This window comes from Ictalurus furcatus, chromosome 22 (genome assembly GCF_023375685.1).
Source record: "Ictalurus furcatus strain D&B chromosome 22, Billie_1.0, whole genome shotgun sequence".
Classification (NCBI taxonomy): Eukaryota; Metazoa; Chordata; class Actinopteri; order Siluriformes; family Ictaluridae; genus Ictalurus; species Ictalurus furcatus.
The window spans coordinates 13,321,235-13,340,656 of NC_071276.1; the positions used below are offsets into that span (position 1 = coordinate 13,321,235).

Here is a 19,422-nt window from a genome sequence, read left to right on the forward strand (position 1 = left end):
GCAGGGGGTGCCCCCCATGTGGGTCCTAATGCTACACTATACTGTAAAAACAGCACCATCTTTCAGATGAGACGTTATCCAAAGTTTCTGACTCTCTGTGGTCCCAGGACACTTCTCATAAAGAGCAGGGGTATAACCCAATGCCCTGGCAAAATTCCCCCATTGGCCCTTATCTATCATGACTACATCACTCTCCTCGCCACCATTAGCTGGTGTGTAGTGTGCGTTCTGGCACACTATGGCTGCCATCACATCATCCAAGTGGATGCTACACACTATCATACAATATAAAGCACATTGAGTGCCTAGAAAAATGATATATAAATCTAAGGAAATATTATTAAATCTAAGGAATTAACAATGTACCAACTATATCCTTAAAAAAATTGTTCCAATTTTATTTATTTATTTATTTATTTGAGATATTTCTAATTCCCTGCTTTAATTTGAATTCAAGTAATAAAAATCCATATATTTGTATGTAAATATAATAATTAATGCAGTAGAGGGTTAGGCTGACCTAATAAAATGGCCAAAGTGGGTATTTTTTTTTAAAAATACAGCGGCCACTGAATGAAACGTCCAGGAGATCCTCTCCACACTGCAATCAACAGCAGACACGTAACTTTGATCATAGCATGGTTTTGGTGTCAGACAGGCAACCTTGAGGTGGATGGGCTACAACAGGAGATAACTGGGTTCCACTTCTGTCAGCAAAGATCAGGAATTTGAGGCTGTAGTGGGCACAGGCTTAACAAAACTGGACAGCAGGAGCTTGGAAAAACATAATCTAGTCAAAAGCTTCATTTATTATGATGGAAGTGGTCTCCTCCAGGATGACTCCACCCTCATCCACAGGGAACAAGAGCTCACAAAATGGTTTGATGGTATGAGAATAATGTAAATTATATAATATGGCATCACAAGATCTCAACCCAATTGAATACCTATGGGAGATTTTGGACTGTCATGTTAAACAGCGCTCTCTGCCACCATCAACCAGTACCATTAGAGGGAATATCTTTCGGAAGAAATGTTCATCCCTCCAGAACCATTGCAGAGACTTGTAGAATCTATGATGAGCACTGAAACTTGTTAGTTTTGCCTATATTTTGTCATCCATTTGTATACAAAAGAGCTTCAATTCATTGCTTTACTTCTTCACTTACAGTGCACAGCCAAACAAACTCACAGTGAAACGGGAACTACACAAGTCACTATGAGAACTTTTACCGAATTTTACAGGGTAAAGCCGGGATCTCGATGGGCACAGCTTACAAGCAGATAATAAAAATTATTTGGCACATGGCCATACTGAATAAAGAGAAATAATTATTAGTAGTCAAACCGAAACCTTGAATACATTTTTAGTTCTACTTCCTGTAACTATATCTATAGACATTCTCAGAATTATGCAGGAACAGTCGGAGGGAAGACAAGGGATGATACGAAGTGTCAGCAAAAGACCACACACACACACAGACACCAACCAAGCAGCTAGGTTAAAATCAGTAGGGCTGGGATCCTCTTTAATGGTGTCCAGTTAGGACATCACAAAAGTTCATTTTGCATAATTTCTGACATTGCAAATATAGAAATTTACTTCTCTCATCTTGCTTTCTCCCATTTCAGGCATGTATCTACCATAAGCAAAGACAAAGATAGATGTGGGGTTTTTCTTGTAAAGTACCAGATGCTGCAATAACATATAATATACAATAATGCCATATTCTTGTTTGATTGTTTTGCATAAATTCGTAAATTTACAAATGTGGCATTTCTTCTATTAGAACTTTCAATGGATAAAACACAAGGGGACATATAAAACATGATTACTGACAAAAGTAGAAAACACTTAACACTATTAGTGGTATGACAATGTTATGCTACATAACAGACATCTCAGTCTTTATATATCTGTGACATACACACACCGACACTGTAGAAGTTATATAATCTCAGAACTGACATTCAGTCATCGACATGGACATGAGAGCTGCTTTTGGATTCAGTCGTTGGTATCAAATGTAGAACCCCAACCCTAATTTGGTATTAAGCTTTTTTTTTTTTTAATAACGCTGGAAATGTACTAATACAATTCTGTGCAATGGTTAAAAAAAAAGGAGTGATTGGGGGAATATTTCACTCCTAGATGACGTTTGTAGAAATTTTGGGATGTGTCCGTTAGTGGAGGGTTTTCTTCTTCCACCACTACCTGTGGATGGGAAGGTGCAGGCCGTTGAGGGACGACAGGAGAGGGTGGTACTCCAACTGAGCCAAGAGGGAAAAGTGATCAGAGGGGATGTGTGGGTGGGGGCATCCGGTGATGCAATTATCCGCCAACCACTGGGTCTCAAGAGGACCCAGCAAGCCCAGCACATTCATGTGGGTCTTGGAGAAGAAAATGTAATCGATCACACCCTGAAATGAAAGAAGTGATGGCTGTTATAGAATGTGTCTTTTCTTTAAACACAATTTAATGTAATGAACACCTCTGCTTCTGAACTGGTCACACCACTTAAATGTTGATGGTGTGTGAAATAGAATAACTCTATAATAGGGCTACATATGCAAGAAAAATTTTAAAAACTGTAATGTGTGATGTCTTGGGAAAAACCATCAGAGGTCACCGAAGGTGGCTTTGGCTGTAAATACCAAAACACTTAACACTCTAAGCCTAGTGTATGTTATTATGCAAAGGATCAACAACACCTCAGCATTCTGGAAGAATTTCACAATTAGTAATTGCAGTCAAAGCAAAGCAGACTGCGCGCTCTGGAAACAGATTATTCCTACAATACATGTAACGTGATAAAACATCCTATATATATAAACTCTGCAAAAGGAGTTCATTGCTAGCAGCACATAACAAAAACCAACACTGCAGTAAACACTAGCTAGGCAAGGAAAATATGTAGACAACCAAAAGTGAATGAAAATGCCCTCTTACCCAGTATACTGTTCTTGACGATAAGCGACGGCGAGAGATTCTATAGACGTGAAACCAAACCCACTCTCTACTGCAACCATACTTGATCCAAGGTAATAAATGTAGCTTGCTATTGTTCTAAAGAATGCAACCAATAGCCTATGCATATGTGCATGAACACACACACACACACACACACACGCTTTTCATGACTACTATTTAAATCAGGGAAACAAACCAAGCTAAATAAAATGTTCCATGATCTCCCTGATTGATTAATACTAAATTGTTTACTCATTTGGTACTGATGAATACCGGAAACCATGAAAAAAAAATGAGTATTGATGCATCCCTACTCAAAACAATATGTAGGTCAAGGGTTCCAGATTCCAGTTCTGGAGAGCAAGAGTCCAGCTCAGGCTTCCAGGTTTAGCAGATACCTGTATGTTAGAGGACGGAAACTGTACTGTGCATTGGCCTTCCAAGACCAGAACTGGGAATCCCTGATAAACTATAGCATAGCTCTTCACCTTAAAGTCATAGGTGTAATTAGTGTAAGGCATCAGATTGCTCTCATAGGCGCTCTTCAGCTGGAAACTGTGGGTGATGCTGCCGTCTGGTTTGCTGTTCTTGCCGTTGCAGCTGAAGTTGGTCAGACACTCACTGTAGCGTAGCTCTTTGAAGTCTTTGTGATTCTCGGCAACCCCGCCATTGCTCAGGTATTCCACAACACCTTCGAAAGCATAATTTTTTTTTTTAAATCATAGCACAATAAATAGCCGGCATTAATCTGGATCAATGACAACAGGCAATGTTAGAAAAAAAAACCCCATCCTGAAATAGTTTCATTATAAAAAAAGAAAAAAGAAAAAAGAGAAGCACCACAATTTAAGCCAGTTGATTACACTAGTGGTTTTACTGCGGTTCCGGTTTCTCTATTGGAGTCTAAAATAAGGCTTGGAAATGTCCCAAAATCCCAATATCCAGTAACACAAGCCATTATGTAATAATAATAATCTGATTTTAAACACCACAAACAACTACATATGGCAAAAGGAGTCCTGAAAGAGAAAAAATAATAATAATAAAAAAAAATCTTAAAATAGTTTCTTTATACAGTCATGTGAAAAAATAAGTATACCCAATTGGCTTTTTTTATGGTGATGTGACACCACCACAGGTTGCACTCCACCACTGCAGTGGTGCAGTTGAAATAGTGCCTATTAAAGTTGATATTCTTGAACAAAACCACAAGGAAAATTCTCTTTTTCAATCATTTATTCAACAGAAATATCAATTGATGTGATATTCCTCTGTGGATAAAGTACATCCTTGGCCTCACAAGCTAGTATTGCCTCCTTTAGCAGAAATAACTTCTTGTTGTTTTGCATAATTGTCCACCAGGCTTGCTGGAATTTGTGACCCCTCTTCCATGCAATTTTCTTTCAGTTGCACAATGATTGAGGGTTTTCTTGCATGTACTGCCCATTTCAAATCCCCCCACAACATTTCAATGGGATTCAAATCCAGCCTTTGACTAGGCCATTCCATAACCCTCCATTTCTTCTTTTTGAGCCATTCCTTTGGATTTTCTAGTGTGTTGAAAGTTCCACTTTCGGTTCAACTTCAACTTTCGGACAGATGGCCTCACATTATCTTCAAGCACTCTTTGATATGATGCAGAATTCATAATTGAATCAATGAATGCAAGCTGTCCAGTCCCTGAGGAAGCGAAGCAACCCCAAACCATAACATTCCCACCACCATGCATGACAGTTGGTATGAGATGCTTCTCCTGAAAAGCTGTCTTTGGTCTGCACTAACGTGTCTGCTGTTACTGTGGCCAAACAACTCTATCTTTGATTTGTCTGTCCAGAGCACATCATTCCAAAAGGCCTGGTCTTTGCCTATATGCTTATTGGCAAACTGTAGTCTCGCAAAGGCTTTTTCCTGGCATGCCACCCATGCAGGTCAAATTTCTACAATCTCTTTCTGATTGTAGAAGCATGCACTTTGACACCAACAGCTGCAAGACTTACTAGCAGATCCTGTGATGAAATTAAGGTTTTTGTAGACTTCATGTTGCATCAGATGGTCTGGTCTTGGGCTGAAATTGCTGGGACGGCCAGTCCTGGACTAACTGGGAATCGTTTGAAATCTGAGCCATTTGTAGATGATTTTCCTTACAGTGGAATTATGTATTTTAAATAATTTGGAGATCTTTTTAAATCCCTTCCCAGACTCATAGGCATCCACAACCTATTTTTGTTCATTTAAATTACTACAAAATGTCATTTTATGGGTCATTTGATAATGTATTTGATAGAGTGTATTAACTTTATTAATAAGCACTGTTTCAAAGAGGATCAAATGTTTGCTTGACCAAATATGTCAAAAAAGCCAACAGTTTTACATGGGACGTACTTATTTTTTCACCTGATTGTAAAGAGAAAAAGAAAAAAGAGAAGCAAGACAATTTAACTTGTTTTAATTTACACAAGTGGTTTTACCGCAGTTTCGGTTTCTCAAGCGGAGTCTAAAATAAGGCTTGAAAATGTCCCAATATCCAGTAATACAAGCCCTTACGTAATAAGAAACATATTATAAACACCACAAACAACTATATATGGCAAAATGAAGATTTATAAACCAAGGGATTTTTGGTCTTTACTGAAAAATGGTGGCTGGTCAAATGAAAAAGAAAAAGAAAGAAAAAAAAGGTAGCTATTAATTTGTATTAAAAAAGATTCCGCTGTCAGTCTTTGTGCTATACTGGGTAAATTGGTCTTTGCCTTACCATGTAATGATGCTGCTTGTGTTAAGTTAATCTCACATCTAATTTGCTTGAAAAGGCAAAATTTGACACATTTTTTGGTGCTTTGTTATCAGAATAAACAGCTTCTTGGTGATCATACCAGAGTCTGGAAGCGAGTTGAGGTCAGCACATAGGACAATAGGGAAGGAGCTGGAGTCTGAGCTGGATGAGGTGGACCCAGTGGAGCTTAACGCCCTCTCAGTGATGCTTTTCAGCTCGGACAGGAACATGACGGTCTGGATGAGTTTGACGTCTGAGTATTCGGGGTCCCAGTGCATGTGAGCGTTAGCCACCAACAGAAGCTGCTTTTCTGACGGTGGTTTCAAGCCTGCATTACAACATTAACAGATTACCCTCAATTAAACAGCAGGGACAACACAAAGTGATGGAGGTCTTTCAAAGAGCATGAAGGAAATCTTTAATTACCAAAAGACTCTTAATAACAAGAGACTCTAAAAGTCCTATTTTAGATCAGTCAAATTTAACAGATCAGTTTAGAAATCTACAAATTGCTTTTGGAATTATTATCAGTAATTGAGAACCACCAACTTAACACATAAATTTATCTCTCAGCTTGTGCCATGTCCATAAGTTTTTAAGTCTCCACCACATCTTGACTTTATAATATCTCCAATTTTCCCAACAATTTCTTTTTTATTTAAGTTTTTATTTATATATTTGGGGAATGAGGGGGGGTTGATTATAAACAGATCTGTTTACGTAGGCATATCAAGCATTATGATGACGGTGATGGTGATAACGATGAAAGCAAAATTGCATATAGTATCATTTGTGATGGTGACACCTTGGTTCAACTGACCATGAGTATGGAAGCAATCCTGCCATATGCGCGAAAGCCCATAAAAGAGTGAAAAATGGCGTGCTCAAGATTCTGATTTAGGCCCTTTGTTTTCTCTGGATATGTAATTTGCAAAACATGACTTTGGCAAGTAGATGCAAGTAGTTTTAAAGGCAAAAGTTTGGCTGAACAAGAACTGTCTTCACCACATTTCTGATAAAATGAAAGCGTCGATGTTAGGTATCCATTCTGCCCACAATGATTTCACCCTAGTGCTTGATTTTTCTGTGAAACCAAATATTACAGTTAAGAACAAAGTTGTAAACCTTGATGGTGGTCTGTAGGTTACAGTTTGTTCCTGCGTGACCACATTGGCTCCACTTGTCATGCACATCTGGCGTAAAAGTGATTGAACAGGGTGTTGCAAGCGGTGCCTCTGTGGTTCTAAAGCAGCATGAATACCACGTGTGAAACAGATGGATATAGAGATATATTTCTGCAGCGTGCAGAACTTCCTTTCTTCAGAAGCTACACAAAGTGTTAAATGACTCATTAACGCCTGTAACAAATGCTGCAAATTCACACCTCTTAATCGCATTCTGATCAGTCCTATCTCAAACTAGAATATGGAAACTCACTTTGAAATTGATGACTGTCTTACAAAATATACAGTGCCTGTGGAAAGTCTGAGTACAGAGTGGGTTCTTGCTAGAGGCTTATTGATTGTGTCAAACAAAACTTTAGGCCTATCGCTTGCTTTATTTATTATTGTGGAAACATAATTAGATCGCACAGAGTTCAGAGCAGTTTTGTATGTGTTGAGGTGATCAGTGAAAGCTAGATGGTACACAGTAATACCAGTTTTCCTATAAAGCCGCTCAAGCCGTCTACCAATTACTTTTAAGGCCCTAAGCTCAGGTGTATACCAGGAGGACGTTGTGAGGAGCGTGCTTAAGCAAAATATGTGGTATTTTGAGAGTATCATTGAAGGACAGAAGATATCAAAACATCAGAAATTGTAGATGAAGCAATGGAAGCAGAAAAGTAATGCTGCATCAGCAGATTTAAGGTCCCGATAGGATATCATTGTGTTTGGATCATTTTCAACTCCGGTTTCTTAAAAAGTTAACATCGACTCATTTGTACAGACAGTATATATCAGCTGTTTTTTTTTATTCAACATACACTCATTGTCCACTTTATTAGGAAAACCTGTACACCTGCACATTAATGCAGCTATCTAGATGCTGATCAAATGCAATCAAGTGGCAGCAGCACAAAGCAAAAAAAAAAAAAAAAAAAAAAAATCATGCAGATACAGGTCAATCGCTTCAATTAATGTTCACATCAAACATCAGAATGAAGGTGAAAAACTGTGATCTCTGTGACTTTGACTGTGGCATGAATGTTGGTACCAGAAGGGCTGGATTAAGTAGTTCCTAAACTGCAGATCTGGGATTTTCACATACAACAATCTCTACAGTGCAGGTGTAAAGGTGTTCCTAATAAACTGGATATTCAATTATCAGTTACACGATATGGCTAAAATTATGGTGACACGTAACCATAAGTGGTTCTTCCCCAAAATGTTGCCACAATGTCTGAAGCACACAACTGTATAGAATGTCTTTGTATGCTGTGGCATTACAGAAATACATGAAGACATGGTGTGCTGAGGCTGGCGTGGAAGAACTCGAGTGGCCTGCACAGAGGCCTGATCTCAACTCCACTGAACAACTCTTTGATGAACTGAAATACCGACTGTACCTCAGATCTTCTTGCCTGACCTCACTAACGCTCACAAATCCCTATAGCCACACTCCAAAATCTAATGGAAAGAAGACTGGAGGCTTTTATTATAGCAAAGGGAAACTAAATCTATAATGGGATATTCAACGAGCACATATGAGTGACTGGTCAGGTGTCCACATACTTTTGCAATATAGTGTATGTGGTTACAGTCTATAAATATTTTCCTGTTCATCATAAAATTAGAAAGAGAGCAACAGCCTTTGCTGAAGTCAAAGACACGGAGGTCTGTGATCACAGAGTGATTCTGAAGCAGCAAGTTTCTGTTATCTGCCAATGAATTATATGAAACCACAAACTACACATTAGCATTAATAAGAAATTCTCAATTTGTCATTTACTGCCATCTAGTGGAATACAATAACTGCAACATTAGCAGACACAACTTCACAAAACGAACGTTAACAGTCCACTAGCAACTTATCCAGCCATTATGAAATAAATTTTTACAGCCACTAATAAACCACTTAAATTGGGTAGTTTAGTAGAAGATAATAAACTAATCGCCTGGCATTCATTGTCTTATGCAATAGGAGTAACATCATGCAACACTAAAAACCAGACTGTTATTATTAGCGTCCTGTCCGAGTCTGAACTGTTTACTGCTTGCCATTTGTTGTCAGCCATGACACACACTCACTTTGCACTTTATTAGGAACACTATACTAATACTGCGGAGTGCCTTCGTTTGCTCTCAAAACAGCCTGTGCCCACTGCAGCCTCAGGTTTCTGTTCTTGGCTCACAAACGTGGAACCTGTTGCTGTTGTAGACCATATAATTGTACAGAGTGGTTATGGGAGTTACTGCAGAGTTACTGCTGCTCGCTGTATGCTTTTTTCTTTATTGCACCGTTCGGAGTAAACTCTAGAGACTGTTGTGTGTGAAAATCCCAGAAGATCAGCAGTTATAAAAAAAATACTCAAAGCAGACTGTCTGGCACCAACAATCATACAACAGTCAAAAATCACTGTGATCACAATTTTTCCCCAATTCTGATGCTTGATGTGAACATTACCTGAAGCTGCTGGCCCGCATCAGCACGATTTTATGCACTGCTGCCAAAAGGGTGATTCAATAATTGCATGAATGTGTATGTGTTCCTAATAAAGTGCTGAACAAGTGTATTCTATTCTATTCTATTCTTGGTTTTATTTGCATTTGCATCTCTTAATTCAAATAACCATGTTGCAACACAGCAAGTGGTCCAGACATTACATGCTTACCTCCAGCAAACAGCTCTTTCTTCAGCTCTAGCAGCACGGCTACTCCGATGTTGTCTTTGGTCATCACCCGATTCAGCATGACCTCTGAGCCTTCAGAGTTGGCCATGGCTACTTGATTAAACTCCACCGTGTGTTTCTGAACCAGTGCAAATCTAAAAAAAATAAATAAAAAGTGACAACAAAAAAAATTGTGACATTTTGACCCCCACAAAAACCATAATAGCAAATATGGACTCACTTTTCTGTTTTGAAGAACACGGCACAGCCGTCCACGTGCTTCCTTTCCTGCTCAGACATGAGTTTGGCACGAGACTTTGGACAAAAATACCCGTCGTATCCACGCTCCTTTAGAGTTTCCAGAAAAAATGTGTAGTACTGTTCTGTTTCCACCTCCTGCATGAAATAGGGTGGAGAAAAAACTCGGGCTGAAGAGGCACCATAAAGAAATGAAAATAAGGCTGTGTGTAAATGTTTAAGTTTATTTACAGCAATCTGTTTACATTTTTTCCCCATACTTTAAATAATCTACATCTCCACATAGCCCATGCCAATTTCATTTACAAGTAGAGATGCACCGATACTAAATTTCTCGGCCAATACCGATAACCGATAGTTCTGCCTTTTATGCCTTCTTTTAAATTAATAATAATTAATTTAATAAATTGTTTCACAGTAACTGGTCTCAAACAGAAAACGCATTACTCATATTAACATTAACACATGAACTAAATTCTGAAGATTAAAGTAAGATTTCTTAACTTACTGAATGTTATTAATTCATATTAACATTGAATTCTAAAAATCCTCCTGTTAGTCTCACATTCACTCACCACAAACAAAAGCATTTCTACTTCATCACTGAACATCAAACTGGTAATATATGATATAAACTTAATATATTAACATTAACTGGATATGAAATACACTACTCTACAAATATACATTTTTGTGCAATATATTCTTGTTTGTCAATTCATCTTCATTTAAATTTTTCATCAGTGTACTGGTGCATTAATTCAGTGTGAGCAGCTCGAGCAGTGTGGCAAAAAATAATAATAATTAGACTCGACACCAAAACTCCCGCTTCACTTCTGATCACTTCTGCTGTAATATTTTAGCAATGCAGAGATTACAGAGATTACAACCTGAAGTTTTGTCATCATTTTTACACACAGCACGAAATCCATGTGTTTACCCACCCACTTTTCATTGACAGGATATAATCTGCCCTGATCGGATGTTTGTAAACTATCGGCCAATAGCCGATAGCGGGAAAAATAGCCTTTATCGCCTGATACATCGGTGCGTCTCTACTTAAAAGGCAACTTGAGTGCCTCATTCTATTTTACTGTTTCATGGAAGAAAAACTGTCATGATTGAAAAAATATTTGCGGGAAATAAGATATGAGTGACTACAACAGGCTTTCATCATTTTAATTACTGCTTTATATGCAGCTATTAAGAAACTCCTGGCTCGCATACCTGCAAACTGATAATGTCAGCATCACAGCTGGTGATCTCCTCCATGATGCCTTTCTTTCTATACTCCCAGTTGAGAGCCCAGGAAGGACAGTAGCCATACAGCTGCCTTGTTGCATATTTATCACAAAGCACGTTGTAGCACATTACTGTGAAAACAGCTAGAGGAGGGAAATTAAGAACATCTTTAGCCAATATACTACACATAAAAAAAATCTACATTACGTAATCATAAGAAAATGCACAATATTGCAAGACACAAGGAAACGTCAAGTAGACATGTCCATATCGTTGAAGATTAACAATTAGAATATGATCGTTCATCGGCATACACTGAAATTTCACTGAAAGTCCAGGCCGCCCATATTACATAATCAAAAGCAAAACATAAATCACATCATATCATATCTATTCAAAACAGTGCAGTGCAAAAGGTATACACTGTCAATTCATTGTGCGGTGCTGTTGTTAATCTACTTCACAGGGCTTCTTTACACCATGAGACACTGGGTTTATTGGGGCTACGGTAATGGTGGCAAACATATCCAAATAAAGCCAAGCGTGCCAATAAGAGAATTTTGAGCACAAACTTTAAAAAGCACACAAAACAGTACAGATCATGAGGTGATATTTATGTGTACCTGCGTTCTGTTTTACTGAACTACAATGCTGTTATGTTATACCCTATGTAGTGAACACATACATTATACAAGAAGATATTGGAATTCAGCCTAACTATGTTGGAGGAGCTTAAATAAATAAATAAACAAACAAATAAACTAACAACCTGCATGACGGGTTGAAAATGAACATTAAGGTTTATAATAGAACAAGTGACATTGATGGTTTATCTGATTTATATGGCACATGTAAAGCAGGGGTGTCCAATCTTATTCTCAAAGGGCCGGTGTGGGTGCAGGTTTTCATTCCAATCAAACGGGAGCCACACCTGGTCCCACCTATTTAATCAGTTGAGCTTGGCTTTCAATAGACTCTCTGCTTGGTTGGAGTGAAAACCTGCACCCACACCGGCCCTTTCTGGATAAGATTGGACACCCCTGATCTAAAGCATGAGCACATGCTCGTTACAGGCTTATTAATATTCAAATACTTTTAAATATGGCATTTATTCAACTGCCTAGTTTTTACAGCTAAGAAACAAACTGTTATGCTTCTGTTATTAATTAAACTGGTGTTGTTAAGTAAAGCAAAATAGTTTCACATGGCTAGCAGATTGACTAATCCATGACTCGGTCTTTTTAATGTTTAATGGATAAGATACAAAGTTACTCAAAATGCCTACTACCATAAAATATTTCATTCTAGATTCAGTGATGGTGAGACTGATGACTGTAATGGAGACTACAAAGTTGGTAATGTTTTGCTATTGAACAACTGGCCGAGGAAACGTTCTGTACCTGAGGGCATCATTTGGTCTCGCTCCCTCAGTGTGATCCAAGGTCTTTGAGGGAGTTGTTCTGGGTGGACTGATTTCACAAACACACACACACAAATGAGTGTATTATTTAAGAACTTGTTTAAACATTACTAAATGACCACTGCGAAGATTTGCCAGTTGTTACAATATGCAGTATTTGAACTCCTCAACAGAGACATCACCTGCAAGATTGTCTAGCATGTAATTCAATAGTTTTCTTGTTCCATCAGGCTCCTGGTAGAGGTTGAGTATATCCTGGGACAGCGGGTTACCTGTGAATATTACACATCAAGTTAGAAAAGTGTGTGACGACGACGAACGCTGAAAGTAAGCTGAAACGTTTGAAATGATATCTAAATGAAACAGAAAGAGACGTGCCTTTGAGACCGAGAGTTTGTAAGCGAAACAGCCGTCCAAGTTCGTAAGGCAAAACCCGTAAACAGTTGTTGTTCAAAAGCAATTCCCTGTGGAAATCATGAAAAGAGCTTTATAGCATACACAAGAACATTCATCTGGAATCCAATGTTTCTGTTGGATTGTGTTTATTGTAGGAAACAGTCAGTAATTAAGACCAGAAGAGAATGTGTTCCCGTTCGGAGCGTTTCTTTATGCCTTATTTGGGATCTGTTTTTGCCATCTGTGGTTGTCTTGCTTATTTGTGAAACCCATAATTCTGCAAAGCTGCTTTGTGACAATGTTGTAAATAAATAAATAAATAAATACATACATACATACAAAAAATTAATTAAATAAATAAATAAAAGAAGAAGATGTTGAAATATATTTGGACGGAATTTAATTAAATTACTGTATTCTGAACGGTCTTTGAAAAGTATTATTTAAAGAGTATACCAAATATGGACAGTGGAAATAATTTGTGTGCTTGCATGACTTTTATAAAATAGCACACTGTATACATAAAAGTCAGAACATGTTCATGCATGGCCTTCAGAATGAAGGCGTCTCTGGCACATATTCACTGAGAGACAGTCTAAATATTGAGATAAGTTGCTCTATCAATCATTAGAGATTAAGATGTTTGTACTGTCTTTGTTTTACTGGCAGGACAAATATAAAACTTACTGGTGCAGATTATCGTATTTTTTTTTAGTCTGAACAGATCCTCTCTATACAGAACGGCACTCATAAAATAATGTGGAAAAAACTATCCTCAAGCTAAATATGAACAGTATGTACAATATGTGCTGTTATAACCTAGAAAAACTAAAATGCTTAATATCTTTTCATTGTTTCATTTCAGCACAATCTCAACTCTGCCCCTGAACACATTTTATAATAGTCAATCATTACTTGAACACTAGAGATCGACCGAAATTGATTTTTTTAAATAACCGATACAGATATTTGCATGTTTATGTGCCCGATAACCGATAAGCAGAACCAATATTTATTTATTGTTTTACTTCTGTTTTAGACACAATGATAACAGCACTGAACTGAACAAACTGTTTTATTTATAACAATGTAGTCAATTTCACTAACTCCTTGCAAACAAAACAAAACTCTTATTTATACAACAAAAAATAAAGGGGTGTGAAAGAGTGCAAAAAATAAATAAATAAAGTTACTAAAGTGTCTTTTTTTTTTTTTTTAAATAAAAGCATCGATGAGGTAAACAGATTACGTGACTCTGTGAGTTTGTCTGTATTTCTTAGCACCAAGCTGCTTAAACTACATATTAAACATTTATGTAACACATCTAATTCGTACATTAACGGCTGTTATAGCGGTCCTGCACACAATGCTCAAAACGTCCACAAGATGGCGCCATTTATCGGTAGATCCGATATTTAAAAAAATGATAACCGATTAGGGAAAAATGCTTAAATATCAGGGAAAATATCGGTAAAACCGATCATCGGTCGATCTCTTTTGTAATCATTTCATAAAGTAATACATTTTAAATAAAAGATCCAACATGTAGTAAATTACTGTTGAAATGTGATATTGGTGAAAACTGAACTCTACCTGAGAGACACCATGTTGCCGAGTTCTGCTGGCAGGCTGCGTAGTTTGTTGGAGGACAGATTCAGGTAGACCAGGTGAGGGAGCTTGGCGATTTCAGGAGGGAGTCGGCTGAGGTTGTTGTTGTTGATGTGCAGAGCGGTCAGATGGGTGAGTGTCCATAGCGAACTGCTCAGGTTTCTCACCCGCCCTGTCCAAAATCAATGATGAAGAATTCTTTAAATCCTACGAGAGATCAACTTAAATCTGCATTAACGTGATCAAACAGGCTATTAACCAAAAAATAATGTTCATGTGAGTGGAATAGTGAACACTTTCTCAAAGCAGTGTATTAGATGCTTAACTAATAAGCCAAATAGAAAATAATTAAAGCCACATGCAGAAGAACAAACCGGTAATCTCTAACTCAGCCCAGTGCGACTTCTTCCCACTGGCTGCCTCCTCTGCCGACATGATAGTGTACAGCCTGCGCGGGTCTGGAGGCTCATATTTCTCCTTTGGCATACCTGTTAATCTGGAAAACAAAAAGACATCAGACCTGTGCCATGCGCACAAACAATTTCCCTTCTTAAGTGCGTGATCAGACACTAGATCTGACACTTTTACTGCAGATAGGAATCTATAGAATACCTATTCACATCTAGTCTCAGCCTTGGATGCTTCAAACATCCAAATCTTTTGTACACTTTTCTGGCTACGAGCTTCAAAACGTTGAAAGTTGCAGTCTGACTGACTCAGCATTGGCGTGTAAACAAACTTCTGAATTCCAAACACTTTTCTGAATTGTTACTGGTAGCACTGGCCGGCAGGACGATATAACGTTCTGTGTTTACTGACAACACGTACCAGACTGTCTTGCAAGTGCTAGCTTTTGAAACTAGGTCATACCTGACTTGTCTTCAGTACCAGCTGACTGGATGAACAGAAAAGGCACCTTTCCTTTCACTGGGTTCGTTATGTAAACCTTTCAACAAGTGAGCTTTTGTAATCTGATCTCCAAAGCATCTTTAAGAACCTGTGTATTATATTCATGAACAAGCAAACTGCTTGGGTAGTTTACAATCAGATATTCAGATCAGCTGGTGTAAAAATATATATTATACAAAGTGTGAATGAGTTAATGCACTCTGAGACCTAATACTTCTTGGCAGAAAGTTAATCATCCATATCTTGCTAGGAAATCAGAACCTGGGCAAGATTCAAATAATCACACACTCACACTGGCTCACATTGGAACAATTAAACAAAATAGAAGAATAAAGCATTGGAAAAATCTTAAATAAACTAATAGTGCAAATCCTGAGCACCTGTATCGGAGCTGATAATCTACATTGCTGGACTGGTATCCAAACGAATCTGACATTTTCCAATCCACTTAAACACACTGTGTTAAAGAACTTCACCATCACACCTCCCATGTTTTCACATTAGAAGCAGGAAGAGCCTTTGTTCGGTTAAAACAAGGATGTTGGTAACAGATCAAGATCAGGTCTCAGCTCATAGTCAGAGTGGAATCTGCCCAGTGTGCAAGAGCACCCCGTTGTATGTTTTATTCGCAACATGTCCACATTTCACAGGATTTACAGGATACTGGGACTTTAATGAACATGCAGTATTTGTAATAACTTATGCTAGGCACTGAAGAACTACAGAACAACATACAGGCATATCTCTTTAATTTGCGATTAGTTAAGCAGACAAGGTCGGGTGGGTCTCTCCTCACAAGATAGCAGGCTGCTGCTACACGACAACTGTCCAACTGTTAACTGTCCATATGCAAGTAACTAAAAACAGCACTAAATATATATCAATCATTTCTGAACACTGGAGGAAATTGCCTCATTTGGAAGAGAATGAGTAATAGGAGTTCATTTACTTTCTATGCAGCTCTAATGCAGCTGTTGCAAAGCAGAACAATATAAATGCACTTTGACCAGTGCAATCATGGCAAGCAAAATCCACACTTAGCTTTAGGCCATGTGGAATATTTCCCCAACTTACTCATATCAGCTGTACACATTGTAACCCGATCGGCGTGATACACAGATTGGGCACTAATGCCGGCCAACAGCTGGAACCTGATCGCAGGAGTTACAACAGGTCATGGGGCTTAAAAACAAGCCAGGTGTAAAGATATATATATATATATCATACATACACACACATACACACACATACAGTGCTGTGAAAAAGTATTTTTGTTCATCTCATACTAAATAGTTTTAGATCTTCAAATGAAATGCAACATAAAACAAAAGCAACCCGAGTAAACAAACAATACAGTGTTTTGTTGTTTTTTTTGTTTTTTTATTGAAGCAAAAAGTTATCCAACAACTATCACCAATGTGAAAAACTAATTGCCCCCTTAAACTTAAAATGTGGTTGTGCCACCTGTAGCAGCAATAACTGCAACCGAACACTTCCAATAACTGGAGATCAGTCTTTCACTTACTTCTAGGACTAGGACTTACTCCTGTGCTTTGGATCATTGTCCTGCTGCATAATCCAGTTACACTTGAGTTTCAATTTATGGACTGAAGACCGGACATTCTTCTTTAGGATTTTCTGGTAGAGAGCAGAATTCATGTTTCCCTCAATTATTGCAAGTTGCCCAGTTCCTGAAGCAGCAAAGCATCCCCACACCATCACACCTCCACCACCATGCTTGATCATAGGTATGAGGTACTTTTTGTGAAATTCTGTGTTTGGTTTACACCAGATGTAACAGGAGCTGTCTTCCAAACAGTTCCACTTTCGACTCTTCAATCCACAGAACTTTCTCCAAAAAGGTTTGAGGATCATCAAAGTGTGTTTTGGCAAAATGCCTAGTGCTTAGCATGTCTGCCTCGCACCTCCAGGGTTGGGGTTCAAATCCCACCTCTGCTTTGTGTGCACACAGCTTGCATGTTCTCCCTGGGTGGGGGATTCCTCTGGGGCCTCCGGTTTCCTCCCCAAGTCCAAAGACATGCATTGTAGGCTGATTGACATTTCTGAATTGTCCGCAATGTGTGTGTGTGCACTGCGATGGGTTAGCACTCCGTCCAGGTCCCCCTCCACTGCCTTGTGCCCCAGATGACCTACCACTTCCACCTCGATTCTGCAGTATGGAACCACTGGACACTGTGGATTCTGCGCTATCCCATAAGGCAACCGGACTGGTGCAGAAGAGCTGTCAGAGTCCGCACCACATAGTACGTCCAGATTGTATTCATGCTTACCGTTTATACTGATCAGTACGTACTGCATCAACAGCTGAGCAATAGGTACTGAATCGAGTGCAGTAGGAACCGTCACAGTATGCGATTTTGTACACAGCCCTAATCTTAAAAACAGAAAGACTACTCATACCTAATACATCTTTAATCAAAGTGACAAGGAAGCTGGAAAATTATTTACCAGCTGGCAAAGATGGTCTAGCGGTTGAGCAGATCAGGCTGTGTTTTGGTAGCTGGCCAGAATAAAAACTGGATTTTTTCAGCGTGTGTGTGTATGTGTGTGCGTGTGTGTGTGTGTGTGTGTGTGTGTGTGTGCACACGCACAGTACTTTGCTTGCATAGATTAGGGTTAGGACTTTTGTCTGAAACTTTCTGTTTCTGGAAACGTTGTGTACTCTGGTTAATTTATTACAGTTATTATTATTATTATTATTATTATTATTATTATTAAAGTGCACTGCAATTACTCCCTGTATTCTTCCTCAGTATTGTGTATATATTTATATACTATATGTGTCATGTGTCAAGTGTTGAAAAGTGAAGACACAGAAGCCCTATGTGAAGCAAAAAGATCATCTGCAAAATGTTTTAAACAGAAAAGTTTTAATCCGAGTACAAGAAGTTGTTGTTGTTGTTTTTTTATATTTGGTCACCAGCCAAAGCGGACAGGTGAACTATTACACCGACAGGCTGCTGTACAAGCAAACTACATTCCAAAACTGCAAATGTTTCCATTTAAAAAAGAAATAATAATAAAAATAAATAAATAAATAAAAAGTCAGTACCTCACTGCATTGCCCGGGGCTCTCACTGTTCCCTGGTTATTAACAGGACACTTATACCGTTAGCTAGCAGTGCTAAGTCTCTCCTTGGGACTTGGGATAATTTTGACACCGTGACAGCTGCAAAAAAGCACATAGCAAACATAAAAATTACATCATGTAGCTAAGCAGAAGTTGCTTACCTGCATTCGGAAGGTGGTAACGCAAATGTTGGGGTGATATTTTCCCAGACATACAGCCAAAGCTCGTCTTCTCCACTGTTCAGTCTCCCAACAGGCAGATGGAAGGACAACAATCATGGCTCCCGCTCGACTCAAAGCGCCCATTCGCGTCATTTTTTTTTTCTGCCACCGCATTTCGTGTAACGCACTTGGATTGGATGCTGGTTTATATAAACAAGCATGCAACATTTTCTATTGGGTATACAGCGCGTGAGGATTAACTACTAACCAATCGCAGCGTGGAAGGCGGGGTCTTCCTGAATGCGGGTGTGTAAAATAACTCTCTGCATTCCCAGGTCTGAAATAGCCACTGGGAAAGTTAGTAAACAGGCACTACTGTAATTTATTTATAAATAAAGTCGTACACAATATATTCTACATAATGTTCACGTGAATGGTTGATAATCCACTAAATAAGAACTTTTGAGATAGTAAATGTAAAAAAAAATTAGATAACGTTAACATTTAGAAATTATAGAAATTATAATGCTGCTGCCCAAAAATAGGAAACTTTTAATGCATTTTTTTCTTTTCTTTCTTATAAAATTTAATTTTTATCGTCTCTTACGCTTATGTCAGATGTCTCTCATGACCTTTACCTGAGGTACTATATCCGACTTAAGACTAACATTAGTTAAATATCTGTTAATGCAGTTATTGAGACAAACTGCGAATTATTTTGAAGGTTGTTATCTTACTTTAAACACTTTTTTTTCATTTCGGTT

General features: G+C 38.3%; 1 protein-coding gene across 3 annotated transcripts; it reads right to left on the minus strand.

Moving 5' to 3' along the window:
- Nucleotides 1-1,498: 1,498 nt before the first annotated feature.
- cnot6l (CCR4-NOT transcription complex, subunit 6-like) lies at nt 1,499-18,803 on the minus strand. Of its 3 annotated transcripts, XM_053610741.1 has the most exons (13): nt 18,713-18,761; nt 18,480-18,596; nt 14,872-14,993; nt 14,483-14,669; nt 12,872-12,957; nt 12,676-12,765; nt 12,474-12,542; nt 11,059-11,216; nt 9,815-9,969; nt 9,577-9,728; nt 5,845-6,072; nt 3,460-3,662; nt 1,499-2,421 (listed from the first exon to the last, which is right to left on the minus strand). In XM_053610741.1, the coding sequence occupies exons 3-13, from the start codon at nt 14,981-14,983 to the stop codon at nt 2,212-2,214; spliced, it is 1,650 nt and encodes a 549-aa protein (XP_053466716.1). In that variant the 5' UTR covers nt 14,984-14,993; nt 18,480-18,596; nt 18,713-18,761; the 3' UTR covers nt 1,499-2,211. The 3 variants fall into 3 exon arrangements, with proteins under 3 accessions (XP_053466716.1, XP_053466715.1, XP_053466717.1); XM_053610740.1 differs by lacking the exon at nt 18,480-18,596 and having other exon boundaries at nt 18,659-18,803; XM_053610742.1 differs by lacking the exon at nt 18,713-18,761 and having other exon boundaries at nt 18,480-18,631.
- Nucleotides 18,804-19,422: the final 619 nt, after the last annotated feature.

What these genes read in the sequence shown, in the direction of transcription:
- cnot6l (XM_053610740.1), bottom strand. Translation starts at nt 14,983, where the DNA reads ATGCCAAAGGAGAAATATGAGCCTCCAGACCCGCGCAGGCTGTACACT. An exon ending in CTGACATTATCAGTTTGCAG is followed by an intron (nt 9,970 to 11,058) that starts GTATGCGAGCCA and finishes TATTTCATGCAG; the next exon opens with GAGGTGGAAACAGAACAGTA. An exon ending in GAAAGAGCTGTTTGCTGGAG is followed by an intron (nt 6,073 to 9,576) that starts GTAAGCATGTAA and finishes GTTGTAATGCAG; the next exon opens with GCTTGAAACCACCGTCAGAA.